Source organism: Aplidium turbinatum, chromosome 13 (assembly GCF_918807975.1).
Source record: "Aplidium turbinatum chromosome 13, kaAplTurb1.1, whole genome shotgun sequence".
Taxonomy (NCBI): domain Eukaryota; kingdom Metazoa; phylum Chordata; class Ascidiacea; order Aplousobranchia; family Polyclinidae; genus Aplidium; species Aplidium turbinatum.
The window spans coordinates 7,946,830-7,974,504 of NC_137484.1; the positions used below are offsets into that span (position 1 = coordinate 7,946,830).

At 37.2% G+C, this 27,675-nt stretch overlaps 3 protein-coding genes across 3 annotated transcripts; 1 reads left to right on the plus strand and 2 right to left on the minus strand.

The window, feature by feature from the left end:
• The first annotated feature begins 1,310 nt into the window (after nucleotides 1-1,310).
• On the plus strand, nucleotides 1,311-15,624 carry LOC145781805 (stAR-related lipid transfer protein 7, mitochondrial-like). Its single transcript, XM_082593476.1, has 8 exons — nucleotides 1,311-1,774; nucleotides 3,183-3,253; nucleotides 4,564-4,665; nucleotides 5,190-5,350; nucleotides 5,855-5,899; nucleotides 13,243-13,280; nucleotides 14,260-14,444; nucleotides 14,721-15,624. Exons 1-8 carry the CDS (start codon nucleotides 1,389-1,391, stop codon nucleotides 14,885-14,887), a joined length of 1,155 nt encoding a protein of 384 aa, XP_082449602.1. The 5' UTR covers nucleotides 1,311-1,388; the 3' UTR covers nucleotides 14,888-15,624.
• LOC145781804 (uncharacterized) lies at nucleotides 6,730-11,020 on the minus strand. The gene is made up of 5 exons (XM_082593475.1): nucleotides 9,458-11,020; nucleotides 8,819-8,938; nucleotides 8,216-8,296; nucleotides 7,473-7,731; nucleotides 6,730-6,977 (listed from the first exon to the last, which is right to left on the minus strand). The coding sequence occupies exons 1-5, from the start codon at nucleotides 11,011-11,013 to the stop codon at nucleotides 6,801-6,803; spliced, it is 2,193 nt and encodes a 730-aa protein (XP_082449601.1). The 5' UTR covers nucleotides 11,014-11,020; the 3' UTR covers nucleotides 6,730-6,800.
• Nucleotides 15,625-17,940: 2,316 nt separating the features above from the next.
• LOC145782479 (uncharacterized) lies at nucleotides 17,941-27,280 on the minus strand. Its single transcript, XM_082594276.1, has 9 exons — nucleotides 27,153-27,280; nucleotides 24,760-24,953; nucleotides 23,559-23,727; nucleotides 22,753-22,874; nucleotides 22,397-22,577; nucleotides 21,322-21,536; nucleotides 20,424-20,649; nucleotides 20,154-20,278; nucleotides 17,941-18,239 (listed from the first exon to the last, which is right to left on the minus strand). Exons 1-9 carry the CDS (start codon nucleotides 27,217-27,219, stop codon nucleotides 18,084-18,086), a joined length of 1,455 nt encoding a protein of 484 aa, XP_082450402.1. The 5' UTR covers nucleotides 27,220-27,280; the 3' UTR covers nucleotides 17,941-18,083.
• Nucleotides 27,281-27,675: the final 395 nt, after the last annotated feature.

Below are 27,675 nucleotides of genomic sequence, written 5' to 3' on the forward strand. Positions count from 1 at the left end.
AAAAGCAATTAAACCATTTTTTTGTATTTAGGTACTTGTTTGTTGTTATTTTAACAAACAGTTGAGTGAATGCATGGTTGCCAATCTGTCTGAAAGGTGTGAAGAACTGGAAAAACACTTATAATTTGGGACTGATGATCAATCGCTTTGGAAGAATTTTGTATAATAGCCTATGGCTATATGTTTGCTTGGGCTCCATTTTAAAACCTCAAAAATTTGGGCTACTTTTTGCATGGGCTTGGGCTCTTTTTTATATTAACTTCTGGCAACCCTATTTGTGCTGTCAGTTGTTGTTGTTTCCAACGTTATGTACGAATAGGCCACAGTACAACATAAAATTTTATCTTTTAATTTTGAGGCGTTTTTCTTTTTAGATGTAGAAAACTAGACATGCCATACAATAGCGTATAAAAAGCATATTGTGTACTGGAGTATGCTAGAACACGGTCAAAATAAGAACAACATATGAGATGTTACATCGTCGGCAGCAGTGGCCGAGTGGTTAGCGCGTCGGGCTCGCAGTCGAGAGCCTGCATGTTCGACTCCAGCTACCCGCACTAACGCACTTGCTGTTGTTTCTCTGGGCAAGAAACTTTGCGATAATAATTGCCTCTACCCAGTGATCGATTTCGAGTAATGGGTACAGTACCAAATTTAAGTTATAAGTAGAGTAGACAACCGGAAACAGACATTGCCGTCGGCTGCAGCGTGGGTCAGGTGTACGTCGGAAGGCGTACACCGATGCATAGCGCTCAAGTCCGCTTTCCCGCAATGCAGGATAAAGATAATAAAACAAACAAAAAAAACAAAGTGCTTAGGCCTATTCATCTTTCAATTATATAATATACAATAATAAAGACAATAACTATATTGAAGTTAATAGTTGGCATCAACAGTGATACACACACAAAAGTAAACAGCTACAGCATGTACCCTGAGAAATTTTCAATTCACACCTAAGTTGTGATGAGAGTTGATTTCATGATCAAGGGATGTAAGGTAATCATAGCTTCAGCCTTTCTCGCATTCAAAGTCAAAATGGTTGTATTTGCCTTGTTTGCTTTTCTTGTGTTTGACGCTGCCGCAGGTCACCGTGTTACCAGTATATCCAGGCACAGCAGCCAATGAATTGTGTGTTCATCAAGCGTTGTTAGGTCTATATATCTATCCTGGGGTTGGTATGTGGGACAGTGGGGGATAATAATAATGTGGCATGCAGTCTGATAATCTGAGCCACATGCATTAAGCTAGCTTTTGTGTGAAACAATACATCAACTAACTAATTTTTTTCTAAATTACCAAACAGGTTATAAAAGTTGTGAGTGCAAAAGATATTGTATTGTGAAATATCAAATTATGTGAAATATTTGCATAGTCTGCTCAGCATCATGTACTTGGGCAGGTTTATGATGACGAGACAATTCTCACGATTATCAAACCGGCAATGCAAAGGATTTACGAACTGGACTGGCAGAATCAAGCAAACATTTGTCTTCACTTTGCCTAAACCATCTTCCTCTGTCAAAACACATTACTGTCGAAGGCTATACGATGCCTTGAGCAAGTATTGTATAACTCCTTTTGAACAACGATTCAAAAATGCTCATAAAACGTATTCATTTTATCGCCGTTTATACGATGATTTTGGACATAAAAAACTTATAACAACAGTTATAAGAAATATACATCCAAGTCGGCCAGTTTGCACTTTTGCAGCTGCAGCATGTACTTTCCCATGGGAAGATAATGGGTTTAGTGATTTGGAAATACAAGAGTGAGTGGTTATTAACAAAGTCAATTTTTTTCGGCTGAGTTGGTCACATACATAAATTCTACAAATTATAAAAATAACATTTTTGATAAAGTTGCTTCTCCTAAAACAGGGGTCACCGACCTTTTTTGCATGCGGGTCACTTTAGCACTAAGGAGAGCTGTGGCGGGCCGCACTAATAAAATTTTAGGTAGGTTAACTCTTATGCTAGAAAAGAATGCATTTCGTACCCAGTATCCAGCGTTACATGTTGTTAAATTTATCTTAGAATACCGCAGCAACAAAATTAGTCGAACAACGCTGCTGCCAGGCCATGCTCCTTTGACAACACTTTTGACTTTTGACTTCTTTAACAATGTCTAATAAACGAGGCCACTTGTTTTGCGCACTTATAGCGAGGCGAGCGGTTTCATCAGAATATTCATCGCCAAGCAAGAATGGTGTCGTCATTTCTCTTCACAAAAGATATCTTGCAACTTTGCAATTAACAGTTTCAGTAAACAAAGAAATGTTTGACACATCGCAATACAGGCAACACTAGTGACCTGCAAACATATCAGTGAAAAACAGGCTCCAATAACAGGGAGAAAGAAACCTGGCACCATAAAACAAATTACAAACGCTTGTGGAAATCACCGAAAAAACGTTTCTATCGTAACTCATGAATAGTGTTCCCTCTAAAAAGCAATGAGTTGGTTTTTCATCCTTTTTGTGAGAGTCTTTAAAAACGTCTTTCTTTGATTATTAGACAACTGTCACTTGCGATGCTTATCAGCATGGCAAAACATTTTGCAGTAGTAAGCTAAATATTTTCTTGTACAACCAGAAAAAGTTTTTAAATTTATTATAATATTTTGCCAATTTGTGATACATTGAGGTGGCACACCGACCTATTTTGCCAACAAAAACTTGCATAAAGGAAACACTGCTCATGAAACACAATAGCAGTAAAACGCACACTAGTGTTTACATGACATTTACTAACTTAAAATAAGCAACCCTATGCTGACAGACAATTTCGAAATTCGAAAACAGACGTTTTAATCAACCACTGGGACAGTGTGGTTGGACATCGCATTGGAATAACTTTAAGCGACCCCCACCTAGAATTACAATCTAATTAGTCGGTCGATGGAATCGTAAGCAAAGCGAAAATATCCCTCCCGGAAAGTATTTTTTGCCTTCATGTTTTTTAACTCCTCAAGAAAAGTATTTTTGGTTTTACTTGTGCGCTGATACCTTCCGCGGGCCACACATGACAGCATGGCGGGCTGCCAGTTGGTGACCCCTGTCCTAAAGCAATTGAATTTCTGTTTGTATATACTGTCGACTCTATTGAATCCTAACTTGAAAATTTGCAAATGTTAAACATATGCTGATAATATTTACTGACGTTGTTGTACTTTTACAGATACATTGATGAATTGACAATGCTTGAGAAGATGGTTTCTCATAATGGAAGCAAGTTGTCTTCTGAAATAGGTTTGATACTTTCTTTGCTTTAAATATTTCGCAAATTGAACAAGGCTGCTTTAATTCAATAACACGATATGTTCTTTTGGTATAAACAAAGCTGAACTATCACAAGGTGATTATCTGCAGTTATTACAACATTTCATCAATCAGACACGACTAACTTCTTCAATCTTCAAGGAGCTAGATCAGGTATTGACTACCTGTGTAGCATGCAAAGACACTAGACCATGTTGCTGTAAACCAACTAAACATGCAAAATGAAATTCAACTTCAAAACAAAGAAGTTTAAATGTTATGCAATATCCATGAACAAGAAACTTCAATATAAGCAGAAAGTGACCTGTATGAGTCATGAAGAATCAAAGTCTACACACACCACTGCACCGTTTACAATCACTATAAAACCAATTTAAATTGGCCAAACAAACAATTATTATTTTTTTTTGATAGCAGGAGAGTAAATGTCATCATTTCGATTCATTATAATATATACACATACATGAGGAATTTGATTGATAAACCAACTTTCTGAAAAAAATCGTATTTTGAACATACCGAGAACACTACTTTGTACTCACACTGTAAAATTAAAGTTATATACAACAAAACTCATATATTAATTAGTTAATACTATTGTTTTGATTTAAAAATTACAATTTAAGGTTTAGTCCAGGGTTACTCAACTAGTGTTAACAAAGGTCCAGTTTGACAAGTTGAACATTTTTAGCGATCCGGTAAGTTATTTTATACGCAACCACGAAAGTCAAACTATCAGTACGGTACCAGTACCAAATCATTGTTTTTAGGCAAAATGTAACTCGACTTGGATGTTTGACAAAATGTTGTCCAGGGTTTCGCCCCCCAGCTACTAGGTTAATCACAGAAAAAAATTGCTTCCTTTCAGTAGAAATCTGTTTAAACATGCCCTGAAACATAGTAATGACTTTATTCTTCCAAAAGCTCAAGGTCCACCATCAATACCCAGAAGGTCCGGATTCGGACCGCGATTTGCCAGTTGAGTAGCCCTGGTTTAGTCAATGACATTGTAAATAATTACTTTTCGCTTCTATCAAAAATTCCTTTGATTAAAAAAATGTGTTTTGACTATTGCAATGAAAGTAGGCTACCCATAATATAAAATAGGCAATTATTGTAGGCTACAGTAAAATAACTTAAATTCTGATTTCTTTTTATCTGCACTGTGAACCATGTATATTGTATCATATATGTACCATGTACTAAATATGTCAACGTTTTCACTAGTCTGCAGTAACAGTTCTATTTTCTAAAGTAAACTTCTTTAACATGTCTGTTAGATCATAAAAACCTACCAACTGATTGGGAAACAGTTTTGGATGAACCAAATACCAAAATTTGGAAGATGCCATTCAAGGACACAGGGTTCATGCAATACAAAGGTATACGGTGGGATACTTAGCAGACTACAATCCCCATGTTTGTCACTTAATGACACAGTTTTGTCTATGTACAGTAAAACTCGCATAGATGTATAATTGTATATACGTATTTCATATTAAAATTGTGGTCCGGGTGGTTTTCTAATATTCTTAATGCACTTGCAACGAATCTGTTATTTTACATAACAATTCAGGCCCAAACTTTTGCATAGTCTCGTGCCTAGTTATCTTCACACTTACCTTGCATATATATTTTATCAGTTGTTGTTTTGTATGACGCTATAAGTCCAAGCAGTTTTCATTGGACTTATTTTATCAGGTAATGATGTTAGAGAATTTTTATTAACTGGCATTTGGGGAAGAGAAGGCCCGACTGTATTCTTTTCACATGATTTGACAAACTGCTTAGTTTTCAAGCTCTTAACAATCGAGCGACCGGATGCATTGAGACGCCTCGTGACATGTTATGTATATTAAAGTAACAAATACATAACAAAGTCCTTTTACAAGCTATGTTTATGCAGTGTATGGCAGATTTCACGATATCTCCGCCAAGCAATTTTTTACTGTCCAAGTCGATCTTGATTACAGAAGAAAATGGGACAATCTTGTCATAGATATAAATGTTGTTGATGAAAACAGGGCTTCCGGCGAGCAAGTACTGCGTTGGATTTCTTACTTTCCCGTACGTATTAATGCGTTGGATTTCTTACTTTCCCGTACGTATTAATTTGTAATTTTCAGGTAACTTCTTCTCTTGCTGAATATTTTAGGATAATTGCTGTCATGTCAATGCGTTGCAGGGTTTTAATTTCTTGACATCGGTAGGTTTACTTGGTTGACTCACGTCTTTCAGCGCCATCTGTTCGAAGCACGTCCTAATGGCGTGATCCCTATATCATGACACCGACTGGTGAAATAACTTGCGTCATTTAGAAATTTAAGTGCGCTGCACTAGCACTGCAAACGGGACCTCTGAGCAGCACAGTCCTAACAACAAATACATGAAACAACCAGGTTTCATATCTCGCGGCCGTGAGGTCTTGCAGCATTCGTGCTCACGGCGTCCACACTTGCGGCATCAGGTCGTGTACACTGTACAGCTATTCGAAGAACAAAGGGAACAGATGAAAGAAGATTGTTAGTGGTACTTGTACGTGGCTGTTTACACGTGTCCCTTGTTTTGCAGTACCCGTTCAAAGCCAGAGAATACGTCTACATCAGAAGAGCGAAAGTAAGCAGACAATTTTATTGTAATGTTAATTTGTTGTTATTCAAATGCATTGGTCTGTCCTCTGTTTATTACAATTGATGGACACTTGGCTTCTTGCAAGAATTTTCATGTTTTTGCTCTATAAGGCTGCTTGTTACATGTTGCAAGGAACACTGATTGAAATCACTGTCCTAATGCATACAAAAGGACGACAAAAAAGGAAATATTTTGACAATATTAAGCAAATTACGGGAATAAAAAGCGTGCCGGAAGCACTAATAAAAACAAGACAGAACAAAATGGAGGCAGTTCATAAGGGAGATCACAGCTGATCAAACATTATGATCAATCTGTTGAAAAAGGAGGATGCATACATGCTGCAATGAAATCTGTACTAACCTAACCCCTAAAGCACCACAACAGTTTAACAGACTTCATTCTATTGCTCCAATTGAAACCCTTGGCCAAAAAAGGTAATATACTGTACAGTGTACAGTACACACATGTACAATTGTACATGAAAATGAAGTTTGACACATTTCCGTGAGATTTCTCAATTTATGGCACTTCACTTAATACATCGATTTTCTTCATGATGTTAGTATGTCATTTACGACTATATCAAAATGTGGGAGCAATCAGGCGTAGACTACCAGCAGCAAACATGTAAAGTTATGCCGTTTGCAATGCTTTTCAAGCATCCCGTATTCTACAAATGAAGCTGTTTTGTGTATCTTTCTGGGTGGTTCACTTTAGGAGTACTGCATCTGCAGCATCAAATTATTTAATACCTTAAACTGGTTCATAGCCTCAGTTGAAAAAGTACTCATCTTAATCAAAGTAATCGATTGTAGCATGCCAGCAAGTTGATTTTATGTTTATTGCACTTTATTAGTTGACAAATGACACATCCCAACCCATCTCAAATAAATTCTTCCTGCTTGTATATTTTCCCGTTGTTACGCACATACCGAGTCCTAACTTTTATTCTGTTTTTGACTGCGCCAAGTTCTTTAGCGCATGTGCACTTAGCCCGGCATGCTGGCTTCCTTCTTGGACAAGTTTTTCTACGCTTTGCGCAGCATTTTCTTCTACATGCCTGTGTAAAACGCAAACCGCATTTACCGGTTCGTATAAACATAAAGAAAAAAACTTCGTCTAAACTGTTAATGTTAAAAATTATCTTCACATTACGAATCCACAAAGTGCTACCAATATCCAATAAATGCAGGATAATCTGTTTAAGAATGAAAACTCATTGATGATATACATTATATCTGTGGAACAATTATTTTAAAAGCAAAATCTTACAAGTATTTTAGAATCAGTTTGAACAGTAAAAATTACGTTCTATTGAAAAGTTTTTGTCGCAAAACTGCAAACTTGCATTGTTTGATATATATAATTAGAATAGCCTACCTTTTCTTTCTACTGCAAGATTACACGTTGTATTTGTTTATAAACTACACAGCGTTAAAAGAAACTTTCTGAGCAGTCCATGAATGTAGTTCTTCCTACCTACTATGATTGCCACAATTTAGTCACACTGTTCTGCTTATTCTGATATACTCCTTAACTAATACGAAATTCTCACTTTTTTGCATTTTCTTTTACAACCTCTAGCTGTAGTCCTGCAAGCCCTATATGGAACTCTACATCCCGGCGGAAGAGCCCTACATCCTGTATCAGCTCTGCATCCTCTTGAAGGGGCCGTACATCCCCTTGGAGGGGCTCTACATCTCCGAGGAGCTCTGCATCGAGGTGGAGCCCTGCATCTGGGTGGAGCTCTGCATCTGGGAGGTGCCCTGCAAGCTCTTTGTGCTACTCTGCACGCAACATTCCTTTGACAAGGTCTAAAAGAAACAGTATATATTGCAAAATTTAGAAATCAAAATCACACTAAGCTCAATACTTTTTTTTTTCGGTTTCATACCTTTTCGATGCGGAGTGAGTTTTCACTCTTTTAGACTGGTTGTGTGAGAAAAGTAACATCTTGAACTTTATTCAGCGAGTTCTGGTGAAACCAACTTTAACACCAATTTTGATCTACTTTTGGTGACGAGGATTATGTTAGACAGGAGTCGGCGTGATTCAGTCTTGTTTGTCCTTATTTATGTGATTATATGGTTAAACTGCAGAAATAACTGCGGGAATTGTGAGTTCACAGTGGAAATGAGGTGAAGACAGCTTTCAATAAATAGCTTACACGAAGAAATAACCTGAGAAGGATTCTAGCAAATTTAAAGGTTAATAATGAGAATGGTGAGCACTATTCAGATATAGATCCTTTACATACCAGACCTCTGAACAACTTACGGCGTTGAGAAGGAAGCTTACCTCACGCTTCCACACAGAATCGACTTCACCGCGCACCCTCTGCCTTTCCTCAAGACAGCAACTGTTTCTTTTTTGATTAACCTAAATAACAGACCTTCGGTTACAATTCAGCTCAACCGTCTCGTAGTGCAGAGATAAATCCACACTGAAAATTAAATCTGTTCTTATCCCGGAGATCAATGGACACACAAGCACTTCGCCGAAAGAGAGCAGTGTCTGACGAATAAGAGCCCCCATAAGACCTGTCTTGACGGACTAAACACCTGGAACCAACTGCAGAGACTGTGTCGACCTACAGTAAATGTGCAGCTGGCCAAGTGCTTGCTTGTAGCTCTCACGCAACTACAATCAACTTGAACAATTATTTCACAAGCGACTGGTTTCCGTCCAAGCCGGACCACTTCAATATTTACAGTAGGGTAATGTTTCGACTAATCAAAAGTTCAATCCCTAGACTCCTATCCTCCTTTCAAGAGCATTGGCATTGTCCTTCAGTAACTTACATGACGGTACATGGCATCAAAATTAGTTTTGCGCTATCTCAATCCAGCCCCTTAAAAATCAGGTTATTTTGTGACGTAACTTTCGTGTCTTCGTGTATACCTTTTTCCACTGAAATCATATTGTCCGCATCTCTTCCTCAGTACTCCCATGTCACACATCCACTTAAGAACGTAAGTGAGCAAATCGTCGTTTCGCATGTTGTACCGAATTTGTATGTACCTTGTCAATACAAACTAACTTTACTGTTAGCAACAACAAAGAAAGACAATTTTTACATCTCCGTTAATCACTCTGCAAAGGTAGGTTTGGGCACATGTCAATGTCACTAAGCACCAAAAGCTTCCTCAAAAACGATATCACTCTCGTCATGTGATATCGATTGTGATATCACGATATCACAATCGTCATGTGATATCGATTGTGATATCACGATATCACAATCGTCATGATTTGTAGACGGTGTACTTACGTTTTGGTTATTTGACGTTTGAACGTTGAATAATAAACTTTTTATTAAGAAAAACTTTCTCCCGATGAAGAATATCTCATTTAGATCTTGAACAAGTCATGACCCGCCATGCATGACCTCAAAACAGTTAGAACTACGTTATAACTCGTCAGTAGACTGAATATCTACACTTCCAAATCCCGTGTTATTTAGTGCTTTATGGCTATTTCTGCAAAACTAACTACATTCAGGTTATAAAGTTACAACATATATTTGATAGGCTAATGTACTTGGAAATAGCGTCTTTTCCTGTTAAGGAAAAAGGCTTCAGATCTCGTATGGCTGTCTTCACCATGGCAATGTAAGTTGGGACGCGCCCACTTGGTACTGGTGCTCCGGGAAAAGCAGTGACTCCCAAATCGTCGAATTCTTCATCCACTATCTGTTGATTGAGCTCTGCTGGCCACTTGCAGTCAGATGAACAACAGGACTGTTTTTTCTTCACTTGGACTTTTTTGAAGCATGACTTCGCTGGTGGACATTTTCCGCCGCAACTGGGAATTGGAGCTACCGGAACCTCTTCTTTTTTTGACTTTCTTTTTTTTCCAACATCGTTTTTCACGAGGCGTTTTCCTGGCTGTTTGTTTAGTTTCTTCATGAAAGTGTCATTAACTTTGCTTGACGGACTTTTTACCTTCTTATTACATAGTTTTTTTCTTGATTGTGGTTTACTTTTTGTTTGTCTGTTTTGCATTGTATTGAAACGTCTTGACAAAGGGAGCATCGTTTCATTTGACGATTGGTTCTTGCTTATATTCCAACTCGTTCCCTGGCTATTGGGTTTCCCAAACCCGTGTAATGTTACACTATACCAGGCGTTAACATTCCCGTTATGGTTTGTAGGAAAGAAAATGTCAGCAGAATCGTTCTTAGCTGTCATCCGACTGAACAAATTTCCTTCGCCTGCGCTAACGTTTGGCATTGAGCTATCGGATTTGTGTCTTCTTGCTTTGCAGACTCCGTTTTTCTTCGGACAAATTTGCCGTTGCTTTATTGAGCTTTCAGAATTAATTTTCTTTGTTTTAAAATTTTGCTTGGAGATTTCCTCTTTAATGTATTCCAATAACATATCCATGCATTTACTGCAGCAATTACAACACTTTGAGCTCGAGGAGATTTCTTTTTCCTTTCGCTTTTTCTTCAACACATACCTCAACAGTGACTTACTTTTCCTACACCTTTTCTTCCTTCTATAATATGGCCACTGTTCGCGTGTATACCGGGTTTTATGGCGGTGGCTTGAGTTTGGTACGCTTACTTCTAAAGGGTGATTTGTGTTTTTCGAATTTTTCTTTTTGTTATACTTCTTACTGGCGCATGCTTTTCTTACTTTTGATTTTCTTATCCTGTACTTTTCGCGAACTTTTTTGCATGATCTTGAGCTTACTTCCAAGCTTCCAGAAGATTGTTTCAGTTTATTTCTATCTTGCTCGTTCGCAGAACAGTCTTTGTTTCGACTTGTGACATCTGCTGCCTCTTCCTTTTTACGTTTTTCTATGCACTGTTTGCAACTGCACTGACTCTGTGCTGATTGCAATGTAACCCGAGAGTCGGATAAAAATCTGTCTTTAGAGAAAGCAAGAGAATTAAACTTACATTCTGCAGACCGCCTATCTGTATTTTTTCCTGAGTACCGTATGCCTGACCTGGTTTTACTCGGCTCCTTTATGAAACTACCTACGTAGAATTTCACTTTCTTTTTTTTCGAGCTTTTTCTTTTAGTTTTGCGTTTTCGTTTTTTCACACGTTTTTTGTTTCGCATGCTGTTCCCTTGCCTACTTCTCATCCTGATACCTAAGCTGCCGGCCAATCCTATTTTAGAACAAGTAATTCAATAATTCCATTTATGCGTCACAATTGCAATTGTGATGTAACACGCTATGACTAACCAGACTGGCAAAAAATGCGTCAAACTGCAGTCGTGAAAAAATGGCAAGTGGCGATTATCAAGACCCGTTTTGCACAATGGCTTTTCATCCCCGCTATGTTGATTTTATATTCGCTTTGCCAGTGTAATGTACGAGAGGTTCAGATTTATGCATCTGAAAGATTTACGTTCGATTCCAAGTCAAATCACACAAAACGTTAGAAATCACTACGTTTTTTCTTGCTCTGAGCTTTAAGGACAAAACAAGAAATATGTGCAGTGTCGACATCGTAAATGCTGTATATCACAAAAATCAAACGCGAAATCGCTAAAATCTTCTAGCTATTACAGTACAATGGGACATTTGAATAAAGCCATTTATAAAAAATTGCTGGAGAAAACATCATGTTAAAAATTATTTAATCAAATAGTCTAATTAAGGGGTCACCAACCTTTTTTGCATGCGGGCCTTAGGGCCTTTTTTGCATTTGGCACTTAGGAGAGCTGTGGCGGGCCGCACTAACAAAATTTTAGGTAGGTTGACTTTTATGCTAGAAAAAAACGCATTTCGTACCCAGTATCCAGCGTTACATGTTGTTAATATTTATCTACGAATACCGCAGCAACAAAATTAGTCGAACAACGCTGCTGCCAGGCCAAGCTCCTTTAACAACACTTTTGACTTCTTTGACATTGCTTAATAAACGAGGCCACTTGTTTTGCGCACTTAGATAGCAAGGCGAGCGGTTTCATCAGAATATTCATCGCCAAGCAAGAGTGGTGTTGTTACTTCTCTTCACAAAAGATATCTTGCAACTAACAGTTTCAGTAAACATGGAAAAGTTTGACACATTGCAATAAAGGCAACAATAGTGACCTGCAAACATATCAGCGAAAAATAGGCTCCAATAACAGGGAGAAAGAAACCTGGCACCATGAAACAAACGCTTGAGAAAATCACCGAAAAAACGTTTCTATCGTAACTCATGAACAGTGCTCTCTCTAAAAAAGCAATGAGTTGGTTTTTCATCCTTTTTGTGAGAGTCTATAAAACCGTCTTTCCTTGATTACTAGACAAATGTCACTTGCGGTGCTTATTAGCATGGCAAGAATTGTTAACATCATTTTGCAGTACCAAGCTAAATATTTTCATAATACCAGAAAAAGTCTTTAAATTTATATATAACATTTTTCCAATTTATTATAAATTGAGTTGGCACACCGAACTATTCTGCCAACAAAAACTTACATAAAGGAAAACTGCTCGTGAAACCCAATAACGGTGAAACGCACACTGGTGTTTACAGGACATTTATAAACTTGAAATAAGCAACCCTATGCTCACAAACATTTTCGAAATTCGAAATCAATCACTGGGACAATGTGGCTGGAATCGCATTGGAATAACTTTAAACGACCCCCACCAAGAACTACAATCTGATTGGTCGGTCTGTGGAATCGTATGCAAAGCGAAAATATGCTTCCCTGAAAGTATTTTTTGCCTTCACGCTGTTTAACTCCTCAAGAAAAGCATTTTTGGTTATACTTGTGCCTTGTGCGCTGATACCTTTCGCGGGCCGTTCATAACAGCGTGGCGGGCCGCCAGTTGGTGACCCCTGGTCTAATTGATTAACTGTTGCAATTTTAAAAATTGAATTGATGTATGAGATATAAAAAATCACAGTATACTAAGTATAAGAAATCCGAAACTGTACAGTATATCAAAGCTCTGTCAAAGCCTACTATTGCTTTTTATTTTCCAGTAATGCTTATTTAATAAAGTAAAAAATGTAATTACAAAAGCACATTGTTTTATTGTGAATGTACGTCGCAGCTTGCTTTATTCGATCTAAGGATGTGCATTACCGTGTTGTACGACAAGTGAACAAATCAAAAAGCAGTGTGGATTTTCTGCTTAAACTTTTTCATCAAACAAACACTGCTAGAAAAGTAGATTATGGGCATTCAAACGTTTTCATATACTTACGTTGGTTTGGCCTGAAATATCCAAATACAATGATGTTTTATGAAGACATCCTGCAGTTACCCCTCTACTATCCTGCTTATGAAAGAACAAGTAGGTTCGATAATGCGTAGTTTGCGCATTGTTACTTCGGATTGTTATTAATCTTGTTTGTTTTTTTACAGATATTTTCCAACGAAAACGTCATGGTGCTGCTGGCAAGGTATTTTTGAGATTTTGATTTCACTAAGATATATGCTAAAGACAGCCAACTACGTCGAAACAGGCTGTACTGTGTACACTGAGCAGACGCTTCGTCTTCCCCCGAGGTAGAACATTTTCATCCAATCCATTTTTTCAAATACAATCTTTGATCATTAAGGAAAAATTACCCCTTTCCTTAACAATGTACTAGTTTTCCCCTCCTTCAGGCAGTTTTTAACTTGTCCTCAGAGATATCTTGTTCTTATTTTTATATTATTTTAAAGATCTCCTGATCTCATTGGCAGCGGGGCCAAGTTATCCTTTAAACAAGCGCGGATTTATGGGGGCCCGCTCCCCCCTCCGAATTTTTGTGAGGAATTGTTAAAATTGTACGTTTCCGCATCAAATGGTTTGATGAGCACTTCTAAACAGCTGATATTAGTCCCAGGGCGAGCCGAGGGGGAATGGTTGAAGTTATCCATCGACCAGACTCCGTTATTTTCTTTCCTACAACTTCAAATACATTTTAATAGCAACATTTGTTGGAGCTGACTCAGCTGAAACCAACGCTGAACCAAACGACGTCAGTTGAAACAATCTGAAGCCTTGAATGGCTGTTTTATAATTTTTAGTCTTCATTATAATTTCAATCAATTACCGTATATGCCTGCAAACATACAAATATCTAATTGGTCATGCATACAGGGTTTAAACCAGGTCTCAAGTTTACTTTGCATGCTTAGCAAAATTTGTTTGTTAAACATTCACAATTGATGAAAAGGGCTGTTTTAATGTCTATTTTATAGCATATCGTTTTTGTCGTAGTATCATTGTTCATAGGCTTACCTGTTTTATCTTTTTCTTTCTTTTTAATTGATTTTCAAATTTTCTGCCCCCCCCCCCCCCGAAAATAACTCCGAGATCCGCGCATGCCTCTAAACCCCCGTGGGTGGCGATCTTTATTGTACTTACATTCACGGTTGTACCATGTTGTTCAGATCAGTTGACCATCCTCAATGCAAAACTTCTCCGGATCATGTGCGTGTGCCTCTCTATATCTCCGACATGGTGATCAAGCCTCACAAATCAATGGATGAGCCTGGTTTGGATTACCTACTAACCTACTGCGATAACCCGCAAACACAAATTCCTTCACGTCTCTCCTCGTGGGTTGTCTCTGCTGGTGAGTTTCGTGTATTGTCTGAATCATCTGGTGCTGTGATAGAGACCTGTTGAGCTTTGCAATCAGCTTTATAAAATAAATCGTGTCTGTAGCTAGTGAGAGTAAGACCTTCTTTCAGCCTGAATTTAATCCGAAAATCCAGGTAAATGGCTGAGTAGATGTACCATTGTACCTGTTGTTGTCTGCTGTTTGAACTTCATTAAGTGACACGTCGACTGTAAGCATCTGAAGTTACTTTTCAACATTTCAATTAATCAACAAAATTCTTTACTTTAGGAATCCCTGATTACGTGGAGAAATTACACAAAGCTTCTCTTGGTGTCAGTCCAACCATGACAACCAAGACAGAACCAGCAGCCACCGACATACCTCAAGCCGATTCTCGTTACGAAATCCCCAATTTCGAGTTGCCATCCAGAAGGAGAACAGCGGAAGCTTACTGAGGCAACTCGGCATCATCTCGTTAGCCGCAACGAAGCGAGGGTCTTTAGCAAAATATAAATCAAGACACACACCACTGTGCCTGGTTACTGTTCATATCGTTGGTGGAAAACAAAACATGTGCGGAATTATTCGACATTTAAATCGTCTTATGCGGGAAAGACTTCGTTTTTATACAGATATACAGTAGCCTACCTATACTATTCAAAGATTTCTATTTTAGATTGGTAACCTAACACTTTTCATTAATTGTGCTTCTAATATTATTGGTAGTAACTAAAGTTTAGGTTGTGACCCTCATTTACTTTTCCTTGACTCTTTTTTGTTCCAAGCCGTCTATTGGTTCACGGACAGTCAAATCTACAAGTTGATTTTCATATCGATGTCACGTTGATTGTGTCTGAAGGTTTTCATTAAGTGAAATTTAATGACAGTCCTGTTTAATATTGTTTAGGAAGGAAAACTTAAACAGGTCAGGGTATCATAGCTGATCAACGTCATGTCTGGGACCCCACAACTGGCATCATGTAAAGTTTAGAATGAGCTTGCTCATTGCAAATCAGAGATCCAACCGAGGATGTGTGATAAGATGTTAAATCTGCAAACTATCTGCGTGAAATTTTTTTTGTGGTTTTGTTCCTGTTTGAGCTGTGCTGGGAATCGTCCTCGAGTGTTTACGATGATGAAATTATCTTGTGTGACATTTTTATTGTTTGGTAATAAAATAAGTGATGTGTCGTTTTTAGCATGCAGCAAGTCAGTTACGGTAAGCAAATAAACTAATCGTAAGGTGATTTAACGCATTGTTTTTCTTTCATAATTCAAGGAAGGTTGCCTTGTGGAAGTCCAATAACATATTACGTTTTCTACCAGCGGACCTTTCTAAATCAAATTTTTTTGCAAATAATTTGAAACGGTAAAAATATCAAGTGTCAAAACGAAGTATTTTGTGAAAAATATAAGTTACTCGTAAGTCTGGATGAGGCGTTTAAGTTGCTGTGATTTCACCATAAAACCAAATTGTTATATTTTATAACAAAATTTTGACAAGATTATGTGTCTTAGAAGGCTATTAAAAAAGCTGTCACAGTAGGTTAGGTTAAATTGTTTCCTGCCGTTTTTTCAAATTTTGTCTGCTGTTACTGCTTGTAGACCAATTTTCTTTTAAAATCATAGTTTTCACTTTCCAAGATGATAAAATTAGTTACCGTAGTTTTATAAAATCACCAGCAGCCTTGACAGCGCAAAATCTGCGAAAGTCTTATTTTGTAAAAATTTCAATGCTTTTAGTTGACTGAATTGTTACCAAGCGCGAAAAGATTTAATAACCCATGTAGAAGATAGCTTATCAAACAGTAAATCCAAAACAATGTGGCAAATCAGACTACATTTTCAGGTAGGCATGATTGTGTTAGGTCTCTATAGCCTATGCTGACTAGCATGTGTTACAGTCGAATGACTGAGAATGAAAATGCGAGTTTACATTTTTAATTGTCGTTATTTAGCTACTGTGTCGAGAAACGAACTGCAAATAAGCTTGATATGTTATTGTCATTTTTCTATGAGTTAAGTGGTCAAGTTATGCCATACAAGCGCTGCAACCAGTGGATGTCATTTCACCCATGCGAATTCAGATTGATATCTCGGGGTGAATATGAACTCAGTGATGGGCATTATCGGCGGGCAGCCACTTTAACAAGTCGAAATTCTGCCACTGAAATTGACTAGAATGCAACCGCCAACCAATCATAAGCTAACGGTTTAAGTGACGTAAAAAATGGCGAAAAGAAGATCATAGAAAGCAAATTAAGTGATGGATTTTTTGTCAGCTGGTTGGCTTAGGGGTTAGGGCTAGAAAGTAGTCATTTCATTGACGCGTGTTCGATTCTCACCACTGCTATTGCTCTTTTTCTTCTGTAATTACCAAATAAAGTTCAAAACAAGCATTAACTCTCTGGGTGAGTGCTAGAAGGGTCACAATTGGACGGTAGCCTCTTATAACACGTTCTGATTGGTTGGCGGTTGCATTGTAGTCAATTTCAGTGGCAGAATTTCGACTTGTTAAAGTGGCTACCTTATCGGCGATAAATTTTTATCGCCTATCGTTATCGCTCAATTATTTTTTCAGTTATCGCCGATAAATTTTATTTTGGATCAACACACAAGTGGAAAGACCATGAAAAGTAATATTTTTACTAGCCACCTTGTTAATGAAACTAAAATTGAATACAGATTCAATCTAAATACAGTATTACCTTTCTCATTTACCTATGCGACATAGCCTACCTCAATCAAATATTTTTATTCCCACTAATACAGTGCCTATATTGTAGGAATTCTTATCTCAACAACTCAGCGTTCTGCCATTGCTTTAATGATAGTGTTCTAAAAGAAAACAAAAAAAATTATCAGTAAATTATGTTATTGTTCTGTAAGCGGCAGTGTAACTCAATTGATAAAAGCATCCAACTGGTATCTGAAAGTATAATTATAAGCACGGCCGTTACCTCAGTGGTTTGATTCTGGATCAAGAGGTTGAAGATTTGATACCCACTGCCGCTGTTGCGATTCTATTTATGCATAACTTACAAAAAGTTTTGTCCCTTTACAGTAGGCTATATTATGTTCAAATTTTCGTCATGTTGATGAAAACAGTTCGTGCTGCATGGGATGGAGCAGCGCTAATCAAGAAAAAAAAATTATCGTTATCGGACATTATCGGCGATAATTTTATCGTTATCGCTTAACTTTTTTTGATTTATTGTTTATCGTTATCGCTTTAGGCATTTTTCGATTAGGCCTATCGTTATCGCTTAACTGAAAAATGAGTTATCGCGCCCAACACTGAATATGGTAGGCTGTGCGGTGCGAATAACCATAATCACAATCATTCCTTACGTTAAAAATCTTAGTGTTGTAGCCTAATTGTAAAACCATCGTTTTCGATTAGGAAAAAGTCAGTTAACCTAGCTTACACGTAAGTAGCCTGTTCTGCTGTAATATTTATTTAAAGCTTCCGTATTTAATTTTATGTTGAAACATTAGTAGGCTAATGCTAGTTAGGATACTTTATAAACATAGACAATGAGCTCTGACGGCAAAGGCACGAAAAGTTTCAATAAACGACTCAAAATGAAATAATAATCGCTATATCATAGAATAGATGAACACAGCGCAATTCAGTTTGTGATATAAATATTAAGTGCATTGTAAAGCGTCTCTGTTGCATCGGCTCTCGCTACAGCAACAACGGCACACACTGCCACGTTTTCCCGGTGCACATTGCTGTCGATTGTTGCTCTTCCAATTGTTCTGACAGGCACTCCTTTGTTTGCATTGCTTTGTAATAGATACCTGTAATCGAAAAAACAATAGGCTAAACCATAGGTCCAGAAAAAGCAAAGCATTGCTTCATCAAACATAACGGTTACAGCAGGCTATAACCAGGGTTGCCATCGACATGGACCCCAAAAGAAGAACAACCAAAAAATTCAATTTTCATACAAAATGAAACAAACGTTTTTGAATTAATTTATGCATCGACCCCACTCCAAATTTAGCATTAAAAAAATTGATGACTAGAGGAAACAGCTTCACCTAGTTGTGATTAGAAGCATCAACCGAGATGGAGAAAGGCTCTACACCAAGTTTAGACAACATCATTTTTTGAGCGTATGGAGCAAGAATTCCAGTAATGATGCTTGCAGACTTTGTCCTGGTTGATGCAAACTTAGGCTGCTGTTTGAAGCAAACAAACTGTTTTCGTGCTAGTTGTTGTTTTCGCCTTTATTTGTGTTGGCAAACGGAAAGCTAATTCTATTTTGTCATACGTGACGAAAAGTCGAGATTTATAGAAGATTGCGAGAATGGACGTAGGGATGAGGATGCTGATTGTACTGGTAACATGGGATGCACTAGGCCAACTTCTAATCTGATGGAGAGAACAAATCCTGATGTATCAGCATAGGCTTGTCCATGGGACATTTTTTTCTGTCCCATCCCATCCCATAGCAATTCATGCCTGTCCCGTCTCATCCCATCCCATCCCATGGGAATCCCGTCAAAATACAATTCAATAAATGTTATTAAATTTATGGAAATTTATATAAATGTTATTAAATATACGAAAATCAACCAGGATACGCCACTGCTTATGTCTACAACCTCCAAAACCTCGAACTGTCTGTCAGACTGCAGCACCTTACACCAGGCCACATGGCTTTCAGACTTGAGTGTTGTATGATTGTGAAGTAAACTATGAAAGCAATTCAAGCATAACATATCGTATTAATTTTAAAGTTTTGCAAGAAGAATTTCTGACAATCTGTCTAAAATATTTTTAAATAAAAATGCCTAGCTACTGTCCCATGGGAAATGCAATTCGTGCTGTCCCATCCCATCCCATGGGACATTTCCCATGGACAAGCCTGTGTATCAGCAACCGAAGAATTGTGGGCCGTGAGTGCCTTTAAATATTAAAGGGGTGGGAATAGGCTTATTGTCGCAATTCACTCGGCCCACATTTCTGAATTAGTCCCCCCCCTAATTTTTTTTCTGGGTGCGCTACTGCTTTTTGGTTAGTCCTTGTGGCGTCAGCCGCAATTTAATTTAAAACTAAGCGACACCAGGGATTGCCTATATTTACAACATAGCACTAAAGATGAAGACAGCACAGTTTTCGAAACATTTGCTGAACATGAGTTTAGTATCTACATTTTGGGCTCTTTATTTTTAGATTAGTTTATAACTAGGCTTTCCAACCATTTTGCTCTAACATTGGGCGTCGTTTCCAATCCTTATGAAATTTGGTTAAACCTCACTCCGATTCAGAAGTTGCTAAATTTATAAACTTTACCTTTTTTCCAGGACTATGGATTTTTTTCTTTTATTTAATTTCACTTAAGTTGTGCTCGAAACTAAATTGGCGACGATCACAAAAACTGACCAGAACGAAAACTTCTATTTTAGGTGAAGTATTAGAGCGCAATACAGAAAACAAGAAACAATATTTTGAAAAAACATGCAAACAAAATTTTATTGTCCATCGTTTTGCATCAATTCGGAGTCGGCCTTTTTTTAACGACTTCTACTCCAAACACGCCAAACTCATACTGACTCCTCGATTCCGACTCCACATCCCTGTGCTTTGTCACCTGTGACTATGTAGGTTAAGTGACTTCTTATTCTCCAGAACACACAAAAACATATTTTTGTTTGCAATGTTTTTCTGAGAAGAATCTTTTCAAACAAAGGTATCCGATTGTTTACCTCAGTAGACGATATTTGTCGGACTTCACTTTGGCAAATTTCTCCAGCCAAGCATCTCTGTCTACGTCCGTATTGTCGACACGCCCTTTCAGATTTTGACCCTCGGCATGTATAACAGGTTACTCCTGTAATACCAAGCAGCAAAAATTAGCTGCGACAACTATTTAGCTTGCACACATCATTGACAAAAGGATGCTTTAGGCTTGTGAAGAACGTGAAAAAAGGAAGGTGCTTGAGAAACAGCATAGGAACAATTATGAATCCACTTACTGCCTTCGCCATCTAGCCAGCCGGGTGGTGGATTGACGATTATTTTTGGTTCACTTGATCCAAAAATACATCCCGTTTTGTCGTATCCGAAATCTAGAGTAAATTGCAAGTTGTCTACTTCCATGGGCGAATAGTTGTATGTTTTATTGAGAAAAAGTTTTGGTTGTATCAAGTGTCGGCTTCCTTTGGCTAACACATTGAAATTGTTTCCATTCTTGTCTGCAACCTGAAAAAATATTGATAAAAAAAATTCAACCTGAAAAAAGATTAAAAATATTGACCGGCTCGTTGGCTTCGTAGTTAATGCGTCCGCCTCTCAATTGATAGGCATGGGTTCGATACCATGTGGGGTCATACTAAAGACTTTTTAAAAATGGTACTGAATGTAATTCCTGCTTGGCACTGAGCAATGGAATGGATTCGGGCATTCGGGTAATAATGTACTCAGTTGCGCCTCTATACGGCTGCATTAACACTGTCTGCTTTGTAAAGCGCTGAGGAGCAACGCATTCTGCCATGGACACTGGACAGGCTACAGCGTTATATAACAACAAACATTATTATTAGGCCTATAAGTTTTTGTTTTTTTTATATCAGCCAAAAGTAAACCTATAACAGTATTCCTGCTATTAAAATAACCTTCTTTAAATCAGCTTTAACTTATAATTTAAATACTTGCCAAGAATATTTTAGTGAATATTTCAAAAGAAGAAGACTTCAATTTTGCTGTTGTTGATTTAATGCTAAAACATAGTTTCATCCCCGGTTTCATCTAATAAAACAAACTAAAAGCGGCAAGATGCGGTTGGTTGTGGGAATGTTCATCCGCCGACTGAGAAAGCTATTCTGGCCGTCAAATCCTGGCAGTTCCGTAGTAGGAGAGTAGCAATGAATCTACCTGAAAACTGCTGACTTTGCATGGCATGGCTATGCCAATTTCTCTCATGGGTTCTTGGTCCGCTCCTCTCTTCTTTCTTGGCTTTCCTCCCTCCTGAACCGGAGGAGTGTCGGTCTCTTGCAACTGAGCAAACGCTAAAGGGTCAAAGAAGATGTTTCCTCTTTCTTGTCTTCTCGGAGGCATTCTTGAAGGGATTGATGAAAGTTGAGGGGCAGCTTAAAAGAAAAGAATCGTTTTCTATTTGAATAAGTTTAATTGAAGAGGATCAAACAAATGGAAATCGATTTTTAGCTGTATAAGATTGCTTTAACTCATGGGACGATAATTTTACTGGTATTTATTATGTATTTTTGTGTGCTGTTCTTCATCAATCAAAGCGAAAATATATTTAAAAACTGACTAAATCACAAATGAGCTTCAAGTGTGAAAAAGCCAAACGAAACTGCTAGGCTGCTATTAATAAAAAAAAAAGCAAAAGCAAATTTTTTTCAATGTAATCAGTGTGACTATGCAAGATATTATAGAGCGTCTTTCTTAAAAAACACATAGTAGGCCTAACCAAAAACGCGCAACTGTTGACAAGGCACAATTAATGATGTTCTTAGATGTGAATTAAAGAAAGGCTTTCTGTGCTTTTAGTCACGAAATGCTAATCTTCACAGCATCAGACTCGATAAGATAAAAAATAATCTGAGGTAAAATATTGTCTATCGGGTCAATTAGGAAAATGCACCTAAAATACGGTATTAGTTTATTTGTACAAAAGAGATTCTCAATATGACAGAAATCTCGCCACATAGGCTAATGGGGATTGACATTACTATTTTAAGAGCTGTCTTATCTACCATAGTTGTTTATAAGTTTATGAACTTAGGCAGCATTTCATCCACCAGTTAACAAGAAAAAATTTGTAAAAAAGCTATTATCTGTATGAAAGCCATTCTGCACGAAGTTACTGCTATATTTAAGGTAGCAGTCAACAACAACAAAAAATAACCTATGATTTTGTATAAATGCAGCTGTAAAAGGTATGAATTAAATTAAAATTTTTATTATAACAGTTAATTTTACTTACCAAAACCAGGCACAGATTCCCTCCATATAATGTCAACGTCATCTATATCGAATCTGCAGGCGTCGTTAAATGTGGCCAGGAACACGATATTGTCGCTGTGGATGAGTCTATTTTGAGCCAAAACAAAATCCCTTGCCCGTGCGTCGCCAGCAAAGGAATTAATGCAATTGGCATTCCAAAACTGCAGAAAAAGTAACTCTTGTATGTTTTACCTTGCTTCGAATCACCATCTTTTCATTTAGCTTATCGCCAACGTTTCAGGCGCAAATAGTTTACATTTCACTGAAAATGTCAATTTAGACTACAACGCTGCCTTATTCGTTTGACTTCATGACTGCCTTGCTCATTCTACTTACTCGAAACAAAGGTGGTTTGCAGGGTAGGCGCACAGTAAGAGACCACCAGTCATTCTCTGGTCTTAATGTTGGTAATCTGATTGTGCCACCAGATCTTGAGTCTGCTTCAAAAATAGGGAGTTCTGCAAAAGAAAAACAATTTGTTGGACTTTTTCGTTAAACCGGATAGCCTTATTTTGATTGAAACTGTGCCTTTAATGATACTACATTTCATTCAAAGTTGTGCTTCTTAAATTCCACTCCCAAGTTACATACAACTCCACTGTATACGCGTTTATTCTTAAATGCTCGTGTTTTTGATTTTTCTTTTTTGCATTGGTTGTACGGTTCAGTCGTCCCCGCATGGCCTCATCAACTGGCACACCTCTAGTTGCTTTAAGTATGTGGAGTCATCTGGTTCTTTCAACTAATTCATCTATTTTAAACTGTTAAGTTTGGTGACCGTGCTTAATTTACTTTCATTTACATAACCTTTAAATCTGCATCGCATGCACGTTTTAAACTTCTGTGGTTTTGCCACCTTTCTATTTGTTGGTTTTGTTCCCGTTCATTATATTTTGTAACTTTATCATTGCAGGTATTTTCCGACAAACAAAAAATAAATTGAATTGAATAAACCGAATATGTCCAATTGCCTTATGTTTGCTTAACGTTTCACATATTGAGCCAAGAAAGTAAAAAGAGTGATTTTGAATGTAAATTTTTTCCCAGCAAATGATATTGTTTATGGACCTATAAAAATAATATAATCTTTCTTTTTTTATATATAAAAGTATGATGTGTACATAAGCAAGGCATTCACTCACCATTACTCAATGAAGCTTGAACATAATCGTCTACACATTCATAAATCTTAGCCAGTGTGACATTCTCATACAGCATGAAATCAGCTCCTACAAGTGCATCTTTGAAACAATCGACGCATCTATTAACTTCATTATCTCTCTTGGTTCCGACCTTAACCATGCCACATCTCTGAAGAGGGAAAGAAAAGAAAAATATATTAGTTTCCTGACTAACAATAACGACTCTTCGCTACACAGAAAGTTATTTTACACTCTTTCACCTGGTACCATATCCAAAGGATCCATTTTATAGAATAGACCTAATATATCTTCAAAAAAGTTTGTGATATAGAACATTTGTTTTTTGGGAGTATAAAATCATCCTTAACTTGATTTTCTTTATTCGCAATGTAGGTATTAACGACCTGTTTTAGCCTAATGCTGCGAGTTTTCGTCATAGCACATGACTAGAAAACTGTGCTCCGAAAGCTAGTTGCAAAACTGGTCGTTAATATCTACAGTACGGTATGAAGTAAGCAACGATCATGCTGCTGAAAGCGAAACTCAATCTATTGTATAGTTTTCTGTGTTCTAAACATGGCCTAACGTACGATGTTCTTATTCAAGGAATACATTGGCACATGGTGTTTAAAATGATTCAAAAAACACTGAGGATATCCCGAGCGGCACGCGTTGAATCAACGCGTTGGATCTCGCTTGAAAAGAGCCTAATTGCAAACGTTTTCCCCAATTACTGTAATCATCACAATCACAATTGAATATATTTCTGTAATTTTTTGTTAGTGGTTTATGTGTATTTTGATACTTTCTACGTGAATCTGTTCAGGTATTGCAGCTTAGATGTTATTAGTTACATATTCAAAAGCTGTCCGCCCTTATAGCCTACCTCAGTGGACAATCTCTCGCAGTTGCAAACGAGAAGTAACAAGATCACGTAACAAAGAAATTGTACCCTGTCAATCTCAATGGCCTGGCATAACATTAGTGCGGAGACTTCGTGAACCTTTGTATGGTAAAAAGATGGAACATCGGCCACAGAAGCTCAAACAAAGAAGAAGTAACCAAACGTACGTCAGTGGTGCAAAGCCTTTTCACGTATTTAAAACTGCCAGGATTAAGCTTCAGAAGAGGCTTTCTCAGACGGAGGGATAGAAGTTCCTACTAGTATTAATGCGTATCCCAACACATATTCTATTCTTACCAGCGTGCATTCCTCGTACGTTTCAGCATACCAGTCTTTCATCTTTAATGCAACTTCAGCCGTGCTTCTTCCCAAGCAATACGAAACTTGACGCACCCAAGGCTTTGTTCTTCCCGAGCAACCCTGAAGATCTAATAAAACTTCTCTTCCCTCAATGACGTCACGACGTTTTCGGCACACCTCAATCCTGCAGCCTGATGAAAGATTGAAAATTAATGAAACAGCAAATACAACATAGGCTACCACCAAATCTTAGGCTATCGGTACTGTAGTTTACGCGTTGTTAGGTCTATTTATTCATTAGGCAACACCAAGAGTTTAATTGCAACTGAAATAAGCTGAAGCTTCTAACTTCAAATGTTTTTGGATCTGAAAAAAAAACAATTTTTTTGTTGTTATTTCGTTTAGCATTGAGAAGATTTGCTGTGCCGTGGCGGAGCATGACTGCCATGTGGTAATGATACAGGTAGGCTACGCAGTAGGTGGATGAGGTGATAGTCACGTTTAAGTTTTGAAAGTAAACTTCTGAGAAACTCTTATTTCACATGGAGAGCTATCAAAACTAATGCTGAGAGATTGAAGCTGATGTTGGGATAGGTTTAATGCAGCACGAAGTTCTTTACAAACTCAACTGCTGATTTGTCGGCTCATATTTTGCGTTAATTCGCGATACAATAGTATAATAGGAATGAATAGCTGCTTACTGGCTCACTGCCGAAGAATTCGTGTAACAAGAAAGTTGATTTTAATCAATTTAAACTTTCAAACATTGCCAAAGAAATTACTTTTCACCAGCGGAAGATTGTTAACACAAACATGTTTGGGATGTTTGTTGTGGGTGAAAGCTTTGCGTTACTTTGCGGCTTGGCAACCACGCTATCCACACACGTTGACGTTGAATGAACGTTAAATCAATGTCGAAAAGACTGGTGTTTAGAACGCCAGGTTAATCTTATCAAAAAATAAAAAGCTCAACATGTAGATACTAAACTCATGTTCTGCAAACGTTTCGAAAATTGTGCTGTCTTCATTCTTCAATGCTACAAACGTATTTCATAAATTACATTGATAGCATTGAAGATGACGACAACATAGTTTTCGAAACATTTGTTGAACATGAGTGTAGTATCAACATTTTGGGCTCTTTATTTTTTGATTAGACTGATGAGAGTGCAATCATAACGATGGCATTTGAGCTGTGGGGTTTGCTCGTTTGCAGAAGGGATGCTTTTCATGGTTTGAAGAGGCTCATGTGGGAGTTTAGTACAATACTTAAAACAATAAATGCTGTTAACACTACAAAAAGTGCTCAATGCCAAGCGAAAAGCCAAGAAAAGCGAATCACATCCAAAGTAGTTGCTAGTTCACTGAAAACCTTAACAGCCTGTTTCACCTCAATAAGATCATCAGAAGGAACTTATTCAAATAGAATCAATTATATATTTTCAAGCTTTGTATATTGTTATAAATCAACATTGCTAAAACTGAATTTCGCGCTTCTCAAGTCATGTTTGATTAATGACGTAGCCTATTTCTAAGTTAGTTGTTTCAAGGGCAGTCTGAAATTCTATCACTTTTAGGCTATTAGTAGGCTATTTGATTTGAAGATGCCAATATTTTTATCGGTTATCTTCAAACCAATACAAACAGTTTCTCAACCGTTTTATTTATTCGTTCAAAATTTTTCGGTAGAATAACCCGTTTGGCAGGATTTTTATCACAATTCTTGTTGATCACAAGCAAAACCGGTGTTTGGCGTTTGTAGTTGCATTACTACAAATGCAAAGCATTAAAAATTATTTTAATCAATTATTTTGGTGTGGTAGTTAATTTTCAATACAACAAAAATGATTTACAACGGGTAGACTATACGGTCGGCGTGGTATTTTATTGAACTCAAGTTCCATAAATTTCGCAATTTAAAGTTAAAAAAATACTTGATGGTTTACAAATAAACTTATACTTGTAGCCATAAGAAGCTTTTCGGTTTAATCTTCTCAGATAGAAAAAATGTCAAAGATTTTCTGAGAACTAAGGTTTACTCTGTTTATCCCAACCTCAAGCAACCCAAAGTTTTGTAATGCTACAATAGATGGAACAAGAACTGCAAAAGGTAGTTAAATCATTTAGTTTTTGTCTTTTCAAACAACTTTTTTTAAACAAACGTATTTTATGAATAATTGAATACGTACAATTCAAACGACGATTTTTGTTTTTACTGAAAACGAAAGTAATAAAAAACTTGACACATGTCAAGCCAAAGTTGAGCTTCATTTTTTTTGTTTTTTGACAGGGTAGTACTTAATACAACAATTAGCGAAATGTGCTTAGTCTCAAACTTTATCATACGTTTTTTCTTAAATAAACCATTCATTGCATTTTTCAATACTTACCGTTTGAAAACTTGCAAATTGACAGCAGCAGAATTGTCAAACACAACAGTAATCCTTTTAACAACATTTCAGCTTCAGCCTTAAAAACTTAGTTGCGAGAATTTCTGACTCTGAAAAACAACATCCTGTAAGAAAAACAGCCACTACAACTACTCAGGCTGCATTGTTGAAGACATTAGTCCGATTCCAGGTCGGGTCATAATATGACAAACGTTAAAAAACTGTATAAAGAATTCCTTTGCTTTGTTCTTGGACTTGCACAATGCACACTAATCATATTTTCAGTTAAGATTTTGCAAGGATCAGTTTCAAACGTTTTGACAATTTAATTTTTTCATCAGCTTCATGTTAATTTTGAACTTACATATTCGACAACATATAATTGTTGGATTGAACCGACAGAAATGTTAATTACATAGAAAACTTGAAGAAAATGCAAATTATTTTAAATTGAGATCTTCGATTAATCAATCTTAGAAGAGAGACGTGCTTCAAAATAACTCACAAACTTGTTTGCGCAAAA

Coding starts and splice junctions, on each gene's coding strand:
- LOC145781805 (XM_082593476.1), top strand. CDS start 1,389: ATGTACTTGGGCAGGTTTATGATGACGAGACAATTCTCACGATTATCA. Junction 1,775..3,182: donor AGTGATTTGGAAATACAAGA/GTGAGTGGTTAT, acceptor GTACTTTTACAG/ATACATTGATGAATTGACAA. Junction 13,281..14,259: donor GTCATGGTGCTGCTGGCAAG/GTATTTTTGAGA, acceptor CATGTTGTTCAG/ATCAGTTGACCATCCTCAAT.
- LOC145781804 (XM_082593475.1), bottom strand. CDS start 11,013: ATGAGAAGTAGGCAAGGGAACAGCATGCGAAACAAAAAACGTGTGAAA. Junction 8,297..8,818: donor TATGATTTCAGTGGAAAAAG/GTATACACGAAG, acceptor TCTGTTATTTAG/GTTAATCAAAAAAGAAACAG. Junction 6,978..7,472: donor GTAAAAGAAAATGCAAAAAA/GTGAGAATTTCG, acceptor CGTTTTACACAG/GCATGTAGAAGAAAATGCTG.
- LOC145782479 (XM_082594276.1), bottom strand. CDS start 27,219: ATGTTGTTAAAAGGATTACTGTTGTGTTTGACAATTCTGCTGCTGTCA. Junction 22,578..22,752: donor GCAAACCACCTTTGTTTCGA/GTAAGTAGAATG, acceptor CTTTTTCTGCAG/TTTTGGAATGCCAATTGCAT. Junction 21,537..22,396: donor GGAATCTGTGCCTGGTTTTG/GTAAGTAAAATT, acceptor TTTTCTTTTAAG/CTGCCCCTCAACTTTCATCA.